At 39.2% G+C, this 16,829-nt stretch overlaps 1 protein-coding gene across 1 annotated transcript in view; it reads right to left on the bottom strand.

Annotated features, from left to right (window-relative positions):
• Nucleotides 1–16,436, bottom strand: part of WDFY4 (WDFY family member 4) — a 121,511-nt gene extending 105,075 nt beyond the window's left edge. Inside the window, exons 1-8 of the mRNA XM_058841908.1 lie at nucleotides 16,329–16,436; nucleotides 12,029–12,290; nucleotides 6,244–6,358; nucleotides 5,552–5,655; nucleotides 4,031–4,177; nucleotides 3,475–3,664; nucleotides 2,164–2,353; nucleotides 107–267 (exon numbers count right to left, since the gene is read on the bottom strand). Coding sequence (XP_058697891.1) covers nucleotides 107–267; nucleotides 2,164–2,353; nucleotides 3,475–3,664; nucleotides 4,031–4,177; nucleotides 5,552–5,655; nucleotides 6,244–6,358; nucleotides 12,029–12,289 — 1,168 coding nt within the window. The 5' untranslated portion in view covers nucleotide 12,290; nucleotides 16,329–16,436. The remainder of the gene's footprint in view (nucleotides 1–106; nucleotides 268–2,163; nucleotides 2,354–3,474; nucleotides 3,665–4,030; nucleotides 4,178–5,551; nucleotides 5,656–6,243; nucleotides 6,359–12,028; nucleotides 12,291–16,328) is intronic.
• Between the last annotated feature and the right edge of the window lie 393 nt (nucleotides 16,437–16,829).

Below are 16,829 nucleotides of genomic sequence, written 5' to 3'. Positions count from 1 at the left end.
GAGCTGACATGGTCATTTCAGATTGATGCAGGTATTTTCCTATGACCCACCTACCCAGCCACATGTGCAATATATATATATATACACACACATATATATACTGTACCAGTAGACTGCGTCCTTTCAAAATCAAAGTGCGGTAACTGTGGGTGTACAATATTGCCAGAAACTTTCAGTTCAGTTTTTCCACAGGTTGTAAGGCAAGTCAGCATGTCCAAGATCTCATCAAGATAGGGGTCTCCTTCATTTTGCTGCAAACCCTCACATCTGGGAACAAAATTAGAGACAGTCATATGCTCATGCTTTAATTATACAAACACCTTGCATAAATCATCAGATATGGAGCATATAGGAGCTACACAGAATAATGCCATAATGGCACACTGAATCAGAACAAAACCTACAAACTGAAGTGACACTGAAGAGTTTTCTGATCAAAAGGAAGAGAATGTAGTCCAGTTAAAAGCTAAGCTTAGTCCAAAAAAAGCTAACTCAAAAAAAGTCTGATTTGGAGAATAAAAATTTAAACTTTGTGAGAATTCAAATAATTAAAACACCCTTCATATAAAAAGGTGGGCATATGTTGGCACGATAAGGGACTTGCTAACTGAGATAAACAATGGAAAAATCTCAGCCCTGAGGAAGGGAAAAATATTATATTGCCTGAGCTTTGTAAATCAGACATGAAGATGGCACATCTCTCCTAAGTAAGGAAATAGTTTGAAATGCAACCCCAGATTTGCCATAGTTTGTAGACTGAAGTGACAGTCTGTCAAAGGACAGAGAGCTGCTTATCACATCATCTTATTCTGTAATTCTCAGATGGGTCAATTATGAAGGAAAACTGCACCATCTGGGCATAGGGTAGTGGCAGAGAAATAGACTGATACTGTTTGGTTAAAAAAAATATCAGAAGAAAACAACAAAATGTTCTGGTTTAATCTAAACATTAAAAAACCCAAACAAACAAACAAACAAACAAAACCCAAAAATGAAAGAAAATGCTCTCTTTCAAAGAATGCTATTAGCAAGATGCTTTATACCTGAAGAAAAAGTTCTAAACGTCAGAGAAGAGGGTACCTGCTTACACAAAATATTCTGGAAAAACTCTCCATCTAACCCTTTACACCAGCATATGCTAGGAATGAGGACTAATCTGAAGCCCTCAGCATCTGTTATTTCTGTCTCTTCAGCCTAGTTACATCAGTTGAAAAGGATGGAGACATTCACAGCCCTTACTGAAAAAGATTCCATGTTTCCTGCCCTAACATGGCTAGAATTTAATCAGAAATATGCATCTCAACACAGCTTATTTACAAGGGAAATCTGGACAGTCTCTGGTAACCAAAGAAACCACTGCCAGAAAAACATAATTTTTTTCACAATCATAAATTAATAACTTTGTGGCATTCAAAAATCATGGGCAGGAATAGTCACTCACAGATATCTTTGACTTTGTGATTCAGTTTACAATCCTCTAGATCCAAGTTACAAAAAAGCATCCCTACCCCAGTTGTTGTTCAGGGACCAAAGTTTTCACAAGTGTTAGAGAAAGAGTACAAGAATAAGCAAATCCAGAATGGAAACAAAAACACCTGGAAATGCTCTCTTCAAATGATGTTAAAGAAACTCACCCTGGTGCGACAACACAAGCTGACACAGAGAGTAAGATTCTGCTTTGCACTTCAGATTAGGATAACTAGTGGGGATTTTTCCTGACATGTTTATGCTCATCTCAGTTCTAAAGAATGTAAACATTTCAGATTTAAGTTTGGGTGGGTTTTGTTTGCTTGTTTTTGCACAGCAAGGAGATGGTGTTTCCCTCCCTAGCTGACTGCCTTCCTGGATTAAAAGCTCACCTCAACTGAGACAAATGTCTCTGACCTACATCCTCTGTAATACTAATTGTTGAAGAACTTCAGTCTTGTGTTCAAAAAGTCCCTATTTTGTCCTAGTTTGCCACCTGCAAACTAACTTCCCCTATATTGTTCTCCTTCTGTTATGGTTTAAGTAGTAACACTTATGTACTGCTTCCCTTCCTAATATAGCAATGCTTTGCATCCACACAGAGTTACCTATATGATTTATATTTTAAGAGACCACTATGCATTCTGAAAATTAAGTTTTACCATCCTCTAGAAGCCTACTATACACATCTCTTACCTCAGTAAAATTTTTAACAGGAGTTGGTAGCCATCATTATTTTCAAACTCTGTTAATAAAGCTGATGATACAGGATAGGAATCTTTCACAAAGCACAACACAATACTAGCAGCTTCACACACATCACAAGCAGGTAGAGTATCAGCCAGTGTAAAGAGATTCTGTACAGCTATTTTAATGCAGTCAACAGCTGTGGGGAAAAAAATACAGCAGGTATTTAAGAAATGACAGCCAAACAAGTTTAAAGTTACTAACAAAAATTAAACAAATTTGAAGTTATTTCCCAGTAAAATAGGAGCAAGATAACTTTTTCAAAAGAAACGAAAAGAGGATATATGAATATCATATTCCTTTCAGAAGCTAAATTAAGAACATTGCTGGCTTTAAAATATACATGCTTTTCTTTGCTTTACTACCAGAAACTGATTTAATCTCAGGAGCATAAGCTTTCAACCCCCCAGCTCACCAAAATTCATCTATGTTGAATCCAGCTGTCTGAGGACAAGGTAAGCAGAGACTTAACAGATTTAATTGTGTCATACTAAGTCAATCACACATTCTGTGCAGAGTTCACAGATTAATTCTTCTCTTAATGAAGCATATGTAATGGGGTACACACATTTTGCTCTGAGGAATTAAGCCTAGTTTTCTTGTCTAATCTCATGGCCAGTCCTTCCAGGCCAGGTTCAAGATGTCCGAATAGTTCTTTCCATCTCACTCAGGAAGACAAATTTTTATTTTAAAATTTAAAAATACCTATATGCATTTACTCCATGACACAGAATACTGATGGAAATTTGTGCATTATAAAACTATTTTTTCCCTTCTGAGAAATTGAGACTTCTGGCCTTTGCACTTCTTAATAAGAAAAAAATAATTACTTGAACTAATAAAGCCTAGAAAGAAATGAGGACTTAACCAACCATGATGTTGTCCCAAAAGGTACCATTACTCTGACAGTGCCCCTAGCCTTGCATTTAGAGTTTATGAGTCTCAGGCGCACAGACTGAGTCATACAACTTAAGAAAAAGACATAACACATCTTCCTCTTGCCTACGTCAGTCTAACTGGGATTGGCTCTTGCCTGTAACTTGGGGGTTTTTTAATGTTAAAAACCCTTCAGCTTCCAAATGACTATCAGTGCTAAATAAAGTTCCTCTGTACTAAATCAAGAGCCCATGCTTTGCAGTTGACTATTGAATGATGTAAAAGAGATTACAGATGATGTAATCTATCCTGGGGAGACTCTTTTTGGTAATTCCTTCTCAGGGGAGCTATGAGGAAAGGAGACGCCAATTTACTAAACCAAACCTTGTAGGCACACAATGCTGGTTTTGGTCTGAGCCTTTGAAATTGTTCTTAGCACACGGCCTGTAGGTACTTTCCATGAGTGGCTGCACTGGTCCCACAGAGAAGAAGTTGCTATAATTAATGACTGAAGCTTGTCAGCTGCCAGAAGCTCCTCTACTCCTTGTTCCTCTTTGTACATGTTAAGCATTATCTGAAAAGCAAACAAACATCAGCTACAACAAACACCTCTAGAGATACCCAGGAGATGAAGAAAAATCCATTGGAGAAGGAGATTTAAAGTTTGATATTAATGTCAGGAGAAAGGATGCAGTGAAATGAACAAGTAAAACCACTACTACAATATTCTTAATGGATTCTTCACACTCAAAGTCATGTTGTTTTGTTTAGTAAAAAAATAAGAGATAGTTTATGTGTTTTATATGGCTTCTGATGCTTATTCAACGTTATGCAGTCCAAACTCACAGGACTTTTGTCCGTTTGAATCAAATTAACAGCTATGAGCCTTAATGAACATCTGTGTATCCATGGCAAATGAACCCCCAAATGCACATCTCACCTTAACAAGCATTTCCTGAGTTTGGGTATCATCCTCACTTGTCTCCCTGTCATCGCTGATTTTCTTCAGAGGGATAGTAAAGAAAAGGTACAGGCACTGTATCAGAGCAGCTGGAAGTCCAGATCCAATAATGTTCCACACAGTCCTCTAAACAGGAAAAATAAAATCAGTCCCTCCAGAAGCTGACCACAGTTTCCTTGTGTTTCTACTCACTGAGAATAGTCATGGCAGATGAAAGACCTCCTTAAGCATTTTACCCTCATGAGTGCTCTAGGGCATACAAGACTGACAGTCACATAGCATAGCAGTAAAGATCCACCTGGCAGAATTAAATACACTGTGTGTTGCTGTAGCTGTTCCCAGGACTTCTTGCTCCAGCTGAACTACAGCTTTGGCAGAAGTACTCTGTCCTGCATATGGAGACCTGCAGTCAGTGAAGCACACAGCCTGCAAACTAACTAGCGGCTGAGCCAATAGTAAGGCCAGGGACAGACAGAGTCTTTCCAGGACACTGCAACTAGAGATGCCTGGTATGCTGAAAGCATGAGTTCGCTATTCCCTCCTTGACTCAGCATAGCAGCAGTTTACCTATAATACCTTTACTTTTTTAACATATTGAATAACTGCACACACATCTAATTACAGGTTTTATAAATGCAAGTAATAGTTTCTTCACAGTCTTTCTCAACACTTAGCTTATTCCCATCTTCACTATGGCTGTGTAGAACTTCCAGAGAAGTCCCAGTGTGTGTTCTTGGCACACAGTAATCATAACAAAAATCAGCAGCAAACTAACAGAAGAACGAGTTTTGTGATATGGAGTTTTGCGAGTATGTGTGCTATGAAAAATGGCAATGTCTTAAATCTGTGAAAAACACAAGTGTCATCAGAAATTTCATGTTGTGACTAGCTATATATACAATTTTATAAAGCTCCTTATGACACAGAATATATCCACTATAAAGTGACAGTAAGATTTTATTTTTTGTCTTTGAACAAGAAAGAATAAGACAAAGTGTTTAACTAAATGTCATGGATAAACACACCACAGATGCCCATCAGCAGGCTGTACTCCTGATGCCAGTCTGCATTTGGGATGGCTGTACAAGTCGAGTTTTTGAAACATTTCAAAATGGGAGGCTATCAGGATTGAAAAGTCAACCACTCTATTATCAGACAGATCCTTACTATTCACCTTTTTGATATGTAAGCCGATAAAGAACACACCACAAGATGCACAATGGGGCGGGGGGGGGGGGAAAGCAGAGAAACGGTAGGAGAAACAGCTGCCTGATAATGAAAACTACAAATGCAGCTGAAAGCACAAAATGCTTACTTTTCTCTTTTAGAAAATCCTAGCCTACAAGGTGGTGTGTCCTTCAACTGTATACCTTGAGCATGCTGAAGCTCAAAATATTAGGGATAACGCACATACTGAGACTTGGGTCTTCCACTGTTGGGTTGCCTACACAGTTTCTCTGAAATAAAATGAAGAACATGCTTTGCAGTACTTTCTCTTACCAAGTCAGTCTGTGAGAGCAGATACACTGATTTCAGGAGCAAATGGCCATCTCCTGCTTCCCCTTTCTGTTGCAGCAATTGCTCCAAAGCCAGACGAGCTTCTTCTGTTATCACAAAAACATTAATCTTTAATTCCTTAGTGAAAGATTAAAATGCTGCATTTATGCTTTCTTAACAGATTTTACAAACTTGACAAAATTACAGTAGCAGAAGTCCACTAAAGTAAACTGAAACACATAAAATTATTTTGATTCAGAATCAAGCATCAACATGCAAACTACATGTTTCAAACTGACAAATTTCACCAAGAATATCAGCTCAGTTCATGAAGCCTGGCAGCTGACAGCACAGAGAATGTACAACAGCCACCAGGAAAGCCATATGTAGCTGGAAATGTTTTTCTCATTTAAGAAAGCGCCTGAAAATAATGTATAACCTACGCTTTAACTCTTACACGCATTATACATTACACACTTTCAGCAACAAAAGTTCCAAACTGAAGATCAGCATGACATACGAGGCCAAATCTTCAGTGTAATCACCTCAAATCAGTGCTAGCTCACATCCACTAAAATGTCTGGCTTGCTACACAGCATTTTCCTGTTCCCCCTTTATTTCCGGCACAGAGTACAGCTGAAAGACACAAATTTCCAGAATAACCGAATCCAATGGATATGGTAAGGGATCATTACCTGCAGGTTTGCCATTGAGGTTCCTTCTAATTTCTCTAGTCAGAAGCTTGGAAACCTCACTGGCTAACAGCTGAATGTTGGGTAATACGATTGCTCCAGCAGACTGTTCCCAGGCCTGAAATCCAAGTGTAACTGTTAAGTCTCTGACACATCATGTCTTTGGTAGATTGACAAGAACTAATAAATAAAAATAAAGAAGCATAAAGCTAACATTCCCCTATAAAATTCCCTCCCTAGTCAGTATAGTCCATTAAGCAGTATTTCCCAGACAGGCAGGAGTATGATACTACAAATACAGAAGTCAAACTGCAACTACCTTTTGAATCATATAATGCACCTACTAGAGAGCTTTTACAGTATTTTTTACATGGAATACAATCCAAACAAATTAAATGTTGGTCATACCCTCTGTAACTAATTATTTGTATCGAAAATTATTCTAGCCCCTTTCAAAATATGACAAACACCCTTAAGCAACACAAGTTTATTGACAAGTTTATAAACAATTTATAAATGAGTTTATAATTCACTTGTTCAAGAATGGACAAGCAATTAAGTACAAAACTTACCTGATAAACAACAGTAAGACTTGTTGATTTCCTGAGTCTGATAAAAAAAACCCTCCTAAATTTTTTCTTAACCCTGCCTTTGGGGGCAAAAAACTAAAGATCAATAAAGAATATATTCCAGCAGACTATTACTATTGCACCCAACCAGCCTCTAAGAATCAAGTGCCAATTCTTTTATAGAAAACATCTGATGATACACACATTTATGTATTAACAACAGTTCAGCATTCACCTCTAAAGACCAAAGTGTGAGATACCTCTGTCCTCAGCAACCGTGAAAAATTTTCTTTACTAAAGTCTCCTCCTTTTAGAAACTGAAAAATAATGCTATAAGCCTCAATGATTAAAGAAAAATGACATATGTCTTACTAAGAAAAATTGGATCAGATATCCCATAATACTTTCTGCCAAGAAATCCATGCAACTCTTCATAAATGAAGATCCTCCACAAATATTATTTCCTTCCCTACCATTGCTTTCAATTTCTTTTCTTTCATTACAGATGGCAGCTTGTGGACAAAGTGTCAGCCATCTCTCAGCAATCAGGCATGCACCTCCTTTTTACTTCATTTTACTGCAGTCAATAAGCAAAATGCACCCAACCCCATCTTTCTGTACTACAAGAGTGAAATGCAATTGCACAGTGTGCCTATTATTAATTTTCATCAATCAGTCAATAATGTTAAAAGCAAACTATTTTTTTTCAGATTTTGACCATAAGTTACTTTCAGAGACACTCAATTGTAGAAGCAAGATCTACCAATTCCTCCACCTCTGATACAGAAGGGAGGGAAGATCTGTAAAGAACAGAAACAAGCTGGGTAAACACAATGACAAGAAACTTACAATCACTTAAAAATACACAGTGTTTTCCATTAAGCTGTGCCCTTTTTCAGAAGAAAGCAGTGAGAGATTTCTGCCCCTCTTCATCAAATGGGAACATCCATCCTCTTAACACTTCAGAAAGGCCTTGCTATATTCACTCTTCTCCTAACAGAATGAGCAGGATAGATTTCTGAAGCTCAGATCATACACAACAGAGAGCAGTAATCAAATGTTCATAGCAATGCTACTAGTCCATCTCCCTACAAAGCAGGCCACTAATGTTCTGATTTGATTTTGTCAGTGCTCTTCCTGAGGGTCAGACAACAATCTTTATAATACACTGTCCTTAGGAACAGACCTAATTAATTTCATATTCATGTCTGAGCCTACAGAAGATCTATATCTAGAAGCATATCAACCTGATTCCACTGTAGGAAGTCTGCCTTTAGGGGAAACTCAAACAATATGGTATGAAAGTAATCTGATCTTCTTTCTTCCTTTTAAACCTGTTTCTACATACATAAGATTCTGCCACAAGTTCCCGTGTCTGCTGTTACCATCTGCCCTTCCTATCCCATAGTTCACGGAGAGACGCTAGATCAAAAGCCAGCCATGTAATAGAACGTTCTGATACTTTCTGAGGCACCAAGAGGGAAGATACAGAAGGCACATTAAAATTACTCCCAGCCCAGGCCTGAATCACAAGCAGATGGCTGACATTTCCCTCCCACACCTTTTCCTTCTACGTCAAGGAGTATCAGTGAGAAACGAGCCCCCGCACCCCAGGTGTCTCCTGCTTGGTGACCCCTCTCTCCAGCCAGCTGAGTAAGAGCTAAAGCACTCTAAAACAAAAAGGCAGAGATGCACTGGCATCTTCACGATCCAAAACAGAAAGTAAAAGCAAGAGAAAAGTCTTCCAAGGAGGGAGAAGACTCAGAGAGAGTCCATTGTTAAGCAGTGGGAAATGAGGTAGTTTCTGTAAGAACTTCACAAAATGCTCAACTCAAATTGAGATGCATTTCCCCAAGCCAGCAGAAGGCTGGTATATGAAGAGAGTAAAAGTCGTGGGGAAGGGCATGATCCTCCACACTGTACTCTTAAATGAATGGTGCAAAGCCAAAATGCTCTAGTAGTCACATTTCTGGACCTAAATTCCTACAAAGCAGTGCAAAGCTCCGCTATCTAAGAAAAGTGGAGAGGAAGAATCTTACAGCTAGGGCACAAAATTAAGTGTTAAGCTAATGAAAAAATCACTTCTCCATTATGAATATATTCAGGAGCAAGGTTTCCTTTAAGAATTTAAAAGCCCCTTTTTGCAAGCATTACTGAAATTCAGGAAATCAGTTTCTACAATCCTAAGGCTTGTAAAGTTCATCCCTACAGAAAGGAAACTCATGATGGAAATGCATACATACAATATGGCCGGTCCCTCAGCAATACTTATCTGGCCTCCTGGGAACAACTGTTCTTTGACCCTGAAGTACTGGTACTAAAATTTGTTTATTTATTGTGACATGTGAGAATTTACTGCTTTGCTGTCCAATTTTTAATTCCTAAAACTTCTGGATTTTATCATTTTTATCATCCTTGTTCAGTAACAACTCTCTCAGTTCTGTGAAATTTTCATTCCAAAAATTTATCACCACATTAAAGGCACTCATTCTTTTCAATCTTAGTTAAGAATGAGTAAATCTAAAGACACATTTAATCTCATCTCACCACAACTTGTTTATTTCATGCTCACTACATGGTATTCAAAAGCTAAAGCTCTAATAGAACACAGAAACTTTGAGATCTTAGAATTTTAATTTAATTGTAAATTTGAGGCAGAAAAACCTCAATAGAAGAACTTCACATAAAGCCTGCAATACATTGCTTACAAAAACAGAAGGAAGCAGGTTAGAGAGATTATCTTCTATAGCAAGGCCTGTTCATTGGGATGAATTAATACCTTAGAATCATTAATGATGTATGTTTCACATGGACCTCAAGAGGAAGTCTACTGGTTTGGTCTGGGCTGAAGTTAATTTTCTTCACAATGGCTGGTATGGGGCTGTGTTTTGGATTTGTGCTGCACACAGGGTTGATAATACAGAGATGCTGTTGTCATTGCTGAGCAGGGCTCACAGAGCCAAGGCCTTTTTGTGCTGCCACGCTGGTGAGGAGGCTGGGGGGAGACACAGCCAGGACAGGTGACCCCAAGTGACCAAAGGGCTATTCCAGACCCGATGGCATCATGCTCAGCACATAAAGTGGGGGATGTTTGTAGTGATAGTGGTCTCTTTTACACTTCCAATTTTCTCCACAATTTCACTGCTTGGGGGTGAGTCCCTGTGTAGTACTTGGCTGCTAGCTGAGGTTAAACCACGTCAGGAAAGAAGACAAGAGATCTGAAAACAGCTCTAGGAGAAAAAAGAAAAAAAAACCAATAACAAACTAGATGGCTCTCACTACAAACAAAAAGGTTGTAACTTCTTGCAGTGCTGTCTCAGAAAGGAAAACCAACAGTGTAATTTTCAGCATGCTATTTTAAAAGCAGATCCATGGCAAAAGGAGGTGCTCCTCTATGGAAAACTATCAGCCCTGATCTGACTGTGACGTGCATTGTTTGGAGGCCGAGAAAGGAGTGCTACCCCTTTGCGAAGCCAGTAATATGGTGCGCTGATAAGGCAGTAGTGAGCTCACAGCACATGTAGTGCCATTTGCAAAAAAGATTTGTTTTTAGTGACAGGCTCATACAGAGAGCAACAGTTCTGTTCAAATATAGCCTTTGGTCTGGGAGGAACACTCTTCTATGCAAACAAATCCAGAAGTTCAGAGAAAGTGGTGAAAAGTGAAAGCTTTGTTATTAACATAAAATATCTATAAACATATCTTAAACATAAAATATCTATATGATCATTTAGCTTTAATGAGAAGGCCAATTCTGAGGCTCCAGGCTATACACTCACTGTCTTTTCAGACCCTTCCACTCATTTTGTCTGTACCACCTTGGATCAGGGCAAGCTTTTCTCAAACACCACAAACTCTTCACCATGGGCACTTCCAGATCCTACCCACAGCCCAAACACCAGTTTCAGTGCTGTTCACTGACACCAGTATCCACAATGATTTCACTGTGCACAAGGACTTACAGCATCAAAGGTTCATTTTCCATCCACCTAAGTGGAATGTTAATGACTATCTGGAAGTTAATACTGCATTACTGTCATGGACACCAAAGATGTTACAGCCCTGAGCACAGTGATTTTCCTACACAGTCAGTTTAAGATGCATGGTATCCCCTTTTATGCCTCATGGTGCCTCAATATAAACAGTGACCATGCATTAATTTCTTTTTTTCCTTACCTACACATGGACTTCTATTTTAGAAATCCAACTCAGTCTGTAAGGAACACACAGATCTGAGTTCCATCACTCAAGAGCAGTGAGAACTCACAAGTACAGACACCTGAAATACACCATCATTAAAATATGGTTTCACCAAAGAGATGTTTTTATTCTTTTTCTGAAAGACACAGACTGTAAAAATGCAGATTCAATACCCATAAATACCTAAGGTAATCCAAGAGGAAAACAATTCTGTAGTTTTACATAGCCACAGTGCTTTTTAAAAATAAACCAGGCTTTCTGCTTCACTCAGCATATGCTCTGCAGTTCTGTCTCTGTATGGTCCACTCAAGAAGTTTCCTGTATTTTCCACAGACTCTAGCAGAGAAAACCAACCCATAAGGCTCCCATTCATCACAGAGCTCTTCTAGTTTCACCTTACAATATGTTCATCTCAGAAATCATTGGGTGATGGCAGCTGTAGGGTAGCCTGCTAACTAAAATGTTCTAGTTCTCAGCTGTGTCCCTCCACCATTATATGCCCTTTCTCTTCACACTCCATGGTTTCCTCATCTCTTACCCAGCTCCTCTCTCAAGCACCAAAATTAGACATCAGCATTATCGTTAACCCCAAAATTCCATCTGTGGGCTGTACACCTTCATTTCGCCTAACCGGCTGCATGCCACAACCACATTTTCCCAGATTGAAACTGTGCTCAGCCCCCACTAAGTAATAAAATAGATGAGGCAGACATGAAGCGACCTCTTCACAGAGTATTCACTTTGTAAGCTGCCCTTCTCACTCCTTGATACCAAGAATAGAATTTAGTCTCTCAGGAAAGTGAAGCAGCACTCCCCCATGTACTTTTTCATGCCAACCTAGCAGGTAAGGTAGATGGAAGGAGGACACGGAACTGCTTCTCCAGGCTCCCAATGGAGTAAAATAATTTATCACCTAAAGGATCCTGCTTCAGTTAACTACACTGGCTGTTTAGGCGACCACAATGGATAGAGGAAAAGAAACTTTGGCATCTGCACCAAAGGCAATAAAGAGAACAAACCTTTAAGAAGAGGGGAAGAAATTCCAGCAGCCTTCTCTGTTGATCCTCTGGGATGAGAAATGGAGCCACTTGTTCATATTCTACAAACTGTTTGCCTATAGTCTCCCACAGGAGGGTATGGCTCTGGGGTGGCTCGTCCTTGCTGTGTGCAGGCTGCTCCAGCACTTCTGCTGTGTCTCCATCATCAGGGCTCTGCTCCTGCTGTCCTGCATTGTCAGGTGAATCCTCAAGCTGCCATATGGGTTCAGCTGCTTCATCCATGCTGAGATGAGACCAGATAAATATACTGTGTCATTTACATCTCTTACCAGGCAACTCTCCCAAGAAATTAGACACTGACAGTTTTAACTGTTGGAGTAAGAGTTCAGAAATATAGAAACACTCTCAGTCACTAACTCTTTTCCAATTTTAATGGCAAAGCATCCTGCTCCTGGACAAGAACACTACTACCCTGCAATTGCACAGACAAGCTCTCTTGCATGAGACATATGCATGTGCTACACAACTCATCTGGGCTTTGGCAGAGCAAACCAGTAAACCACACAGCAAATCTGGATTCCAGCTTTGCCACTGAATCAGATCCTTTCCCTTATACCTCATTCATCCCAACTCTAAAACAAGTTATAACTATTACTATCAGCAGATCTGCAACAGAAGAGCACTAACCAAGAGCCAGGTTACACATTTCTTTGAGTATGGATGCTAAATCTAGCCACACATCACCGATACATTCCCCACCTAGAGTGGGGCTGAAGCCTATCTGGAATAGTAGCTGTGTGGAAAAGCCACAGTTTCCTCCCAGAGCTGTTCTGGCCCAAAGAGGCAGCAACATTCAGCCATTCTTTGTGGCAGGTGCACAGCTCTACAACAGGTATTTTCACAACACTGCTTGTTTTGATGATCCTGTAAACTGAAGCAGATATGCCACAATGAAGGAGCATGGTGCTTCTCATTTCCATCAAAACTAAAATGGGTCCATCTTGCACTACACATTGAGGAATCCTTCTGGTACCCTTAGCTCAACCCCAAGTCTTCTCATCTACTTTACAGCCATGTTTTCATCCATAGTGTTCTGGGAGTTGCTCAGCCCTACTTCCTTGCCACAGCTTCTGTGAGCTCACCCTGCTCTGACAAGCCTACATCATGACAACATTTACACCAGTGGAGATCAGGCTTCTCCATTTTCCATCAAAGTCATCCATATGCTTATTGGAGTCTAGGTCATTGTCTGACTTCTTCTGAGACTATATTATGACATTGTGGGTAGGTAGATGGGAGTTGACACCAAGAAAAACGTAGCTCACCTTACTTATCAAATATATAATTTTTTAAGAGCTGAAAAGAGTCTTTAACAAATCATTACCTCTCAAAGAAAAACAACAATCTACTTTCATTTCTGGGAAAAAAGGTTCTTTCTCTACAATGTCTCTTTGATTGGCATTCCACCATTTCAATAAAAATGCCAAAAAAGCAAATGTAACTAAAAATATGAGTCAGATGTACACTACCAATAGATACATACGTTAAAATAAATTTAAAGATACAGTACTATGAGTCTTGTTTAGAATGATGAGCCAACACTAAAACTGCATTTGGGGTGCTCTCCCTTTGTCATCCATCAGTTACACAGCTAGCTTACTGCTTGCATTCTCCCCACTCCATGCCAGATGAACCAGTTTAATTTCCACACTCCTGCAGTAGCTCTGTACTGTAGAGATGAAGGGCAGGGCATTTATCTTGTGACTGTGCACCACACCACCTGCAGCAAGATGATGGTCCCAGCAGACACCTATACTTAGATGCAAATGCTGGTGATGCCTTAAGTTTTAGCTTTCACATTTTCCAGATTCAGTACTGCATTAGTATATAACACTGAACTTTATATAAAGTGTTAGCAAGTTCTCTTCACAGCGCAGTTAGATTAAATAATCATTTTCCAGCCTGAGAACCAAGGGCACTGTTGTAGCTTAAGGCCTAAAATGCATGAACAGCAAATTGAGGAGAGCAATCTGAGAAGATGGGACTTCACAACCTGAGGCTATAAATGGACAATTAACCCCAATATGGAAATGGACCAAAATTTATAAAAATGTGAAAACATGTGACGGGTCATCCATCTTGGGTGGAGACTCTTGTACCGCCCAGGGTGTATCCTTTGAAGGCCTTTTTAATAAATTCCTACTTTATTCCTTTAACACTGACTAGCCTCTCCTCTAGGTAGCCTCTCAAGGCATAACTGGTCCTTCACACTAGACCACGGGCTAACTTATTTTACCACAGCTCATACTCTGTGCATTGCTAGGAGATGAAGGCCTATGTAATTTTGATCAGTCTCCAAGGAACATTCAGTCTAGAACTTCCTAGCTCCACAACATTTTGTGGTTTTCTGCTGTTGTTTTCCTTAATTATCTGTATTAAGACAACAAGCCCTATGAGAATAAAGTGTGGTGACTGCACAGAGTAAACAGGAAGACTCTGTTCCTCATGACTGTGTGGGAGTTACATTTGTCATATGTTATACTTAACTCTGGTGTGGGATTTTGACCCACTTGAGTCATCCTGAAGCTGTGTGTTGGTTGAGAAAGCCTGGGTGCTGTTCTAGCAGCTTCAGTGAGCATATCTCAGTTATGTTTTCAGTGAGGGTCAACTTGCAACCCAAATAGAAAAGCCATTCTCTTCCTCAAGGAGATCTCTCACCTTGGAAGCTACTCTGCTAAGCCAAATCAATTCTAACACTTCAGTGCCAATGTTCACCGTGGTCTTCTGCACAGAGAACCCAAAAGTGCTTTACAGAGGCATTCTACAAATGGTGAAACTTAGTCACGGAGAGTTGAAAGTAAGTGCTTCCACAGGCCTCAGAAGGTGGTCAGTGACTGATGAGTCAAACTCATCAATCAACTCAACCCTGAGCTGCACTGCATGGCCCTGCAAATGTGTTTACCAATTTTCTCTTTTATAGTTGACTGAGAAGTATAAATAAATAATAAAATATATTATAATTTATATAAAGATATAAAATATATATAATTAAATTGTTGGTGGCACATTTAAAGCAAGCAGGGATAGCCTCTCAAAGTGCTCACTCTATGAATCCATGTAGTGAAAGAGTTCATCCCAGCTCCACAGAAACTCTTAATACCTTTGGTATTAAGGATAAATTAGACACTTTGAAAAGGTCTTATATGTTGTCTCTTGTACACTCCCCTGCTTGTTTTGATCCTCAGTGTAAGTTAATAGCTTACTTCAGTTTTGATAAGTTTTTTGTTTGATTCTTGATGAAGGTTGAGAAGATACTTTTTGATAAGTATCACAATGATACAAAAAGTAAACCCTAAATAATAAATATTTTAAAACATATAAAACGGAAGATTAATCAAATAAAGCTGATAGTATCATTCAGAATGCAGTGTCAGGTTACAGAGAGAAAATGGAACTTAAATCATGTATTTTTTCCTTTTTTTTCTAAATAAAGCTGGTGTGAAATCACATAGCAATGTGGCTACATCTTTCCAGACTGAAAAGACAGAAGGGAAGAAAGGCCTGACCAAAACTGGCAGAAGGACCAGAAGAATACTGTTACTAACAGCTTACTAGCTGAACAAACATGATTTTTTAATGACATTTTAATTATATCTGTGATTACTCCCCTCAGCAGTCCATTGAAGGATCCCATTAAGGTGAAAAAATCCCAGTTTTCACCAAGACCAAAGGAGAATCTTATACCAAAATTAAGGCCAAAATTGGTCCACTTCTTACAGTGAGTGTCTTTTAAAAATGTTAGTTGAGTGTACAGGGAAATCCTGAATCTCCAAAAGTATATAAACACAAAATAATGACTAAAATTTGCCTGCTTATTTACTCCAACTGTTCAGATAGCAAGAGATAGACTAGACAAAATCCAAAGTCCTAGTTCTAGGACTACCTGCTTTAAATATTCTTTATCTTAATATAGTTTTCTTGACTATTAAATCCCAGCATTTTGTGGACTACTGGAAACACAAACCTCAGATCATCCCAAAAATCCAGTGTGATACTCCTTTATGCTCCCTTCCTTTTATTGGCAGCCAAGATGACTGTTCAATGAACAGTTATGACAGCTAATAATTGTAAAGGCTAAAAATAGAAATTCCACTACTTCCTAAGGAAAGTTGTCTTTTCACTGCAGTTTAGGGTGAACTTTGAAACCTTCACTAATTGAAAGTAATACTATCATAACATACCAGTCACAAACAATATTGCAGGTGCCCCCAGCATTTAACAGTCTGTTCTGTCTGCTTTCACAGAAAATCTTTTGACATACCTGGGCTCCTAGATTTAGCAGCTCCTGTTGCAGTCAATAACCACATCCAGAGAAACGAGTGTTGCTGCTTCTGTCCTACCAGGCATGTTAACGTTTGCAGCAGCTCCCACTCTGCTCTTTAAACTTTCCACTGTGAATCACCTGATTAGCTGCTGCACTTACTTCCTGAGGAAAGCAGAAGTGAAAAGCAAATGAACCACAGCTGAGGAGCCATCGAGCTCCCAAAGCAATTTAGAACAGCTCAGCTAACACACAAACTTGGAAGGCACAGCATTCTTCACCCTGCATCAAGAGTAACCAGGTATTCCCCCCTCTGTACCACATTCACAAGGGGGAAGGGGAATGGGATTTGTTTAATTTTGGTTTTAAATTTAAGGTTTACAAAACTACTACAGGAATACAACACCAGAACTCATGCTCTCTGTGCAACAATATATGGCCAAAGTCAGGCAAATGTTGTAGTCCTTCCTCAAATGCCTCACCCGTAAAATAAACATATTT

This window comes from Poecile atricapillus, chromosome 6 (genome assembly GCF_030490865.1).
Source record: "Poecile atricapillus isolate bPoeAtr1 chromosome 6, bPoeAtr1.hap1, whole genome shotgun sequence".
Lineage (NCBI taxonomy): Eukaryota > Metazoa > Chordata > Aves > Passeriformes > Paridae > Poecile > Poecile atricapillus.
This window is presented reverse-complemented; position numbering and strand designations above follow the sequence as displayed.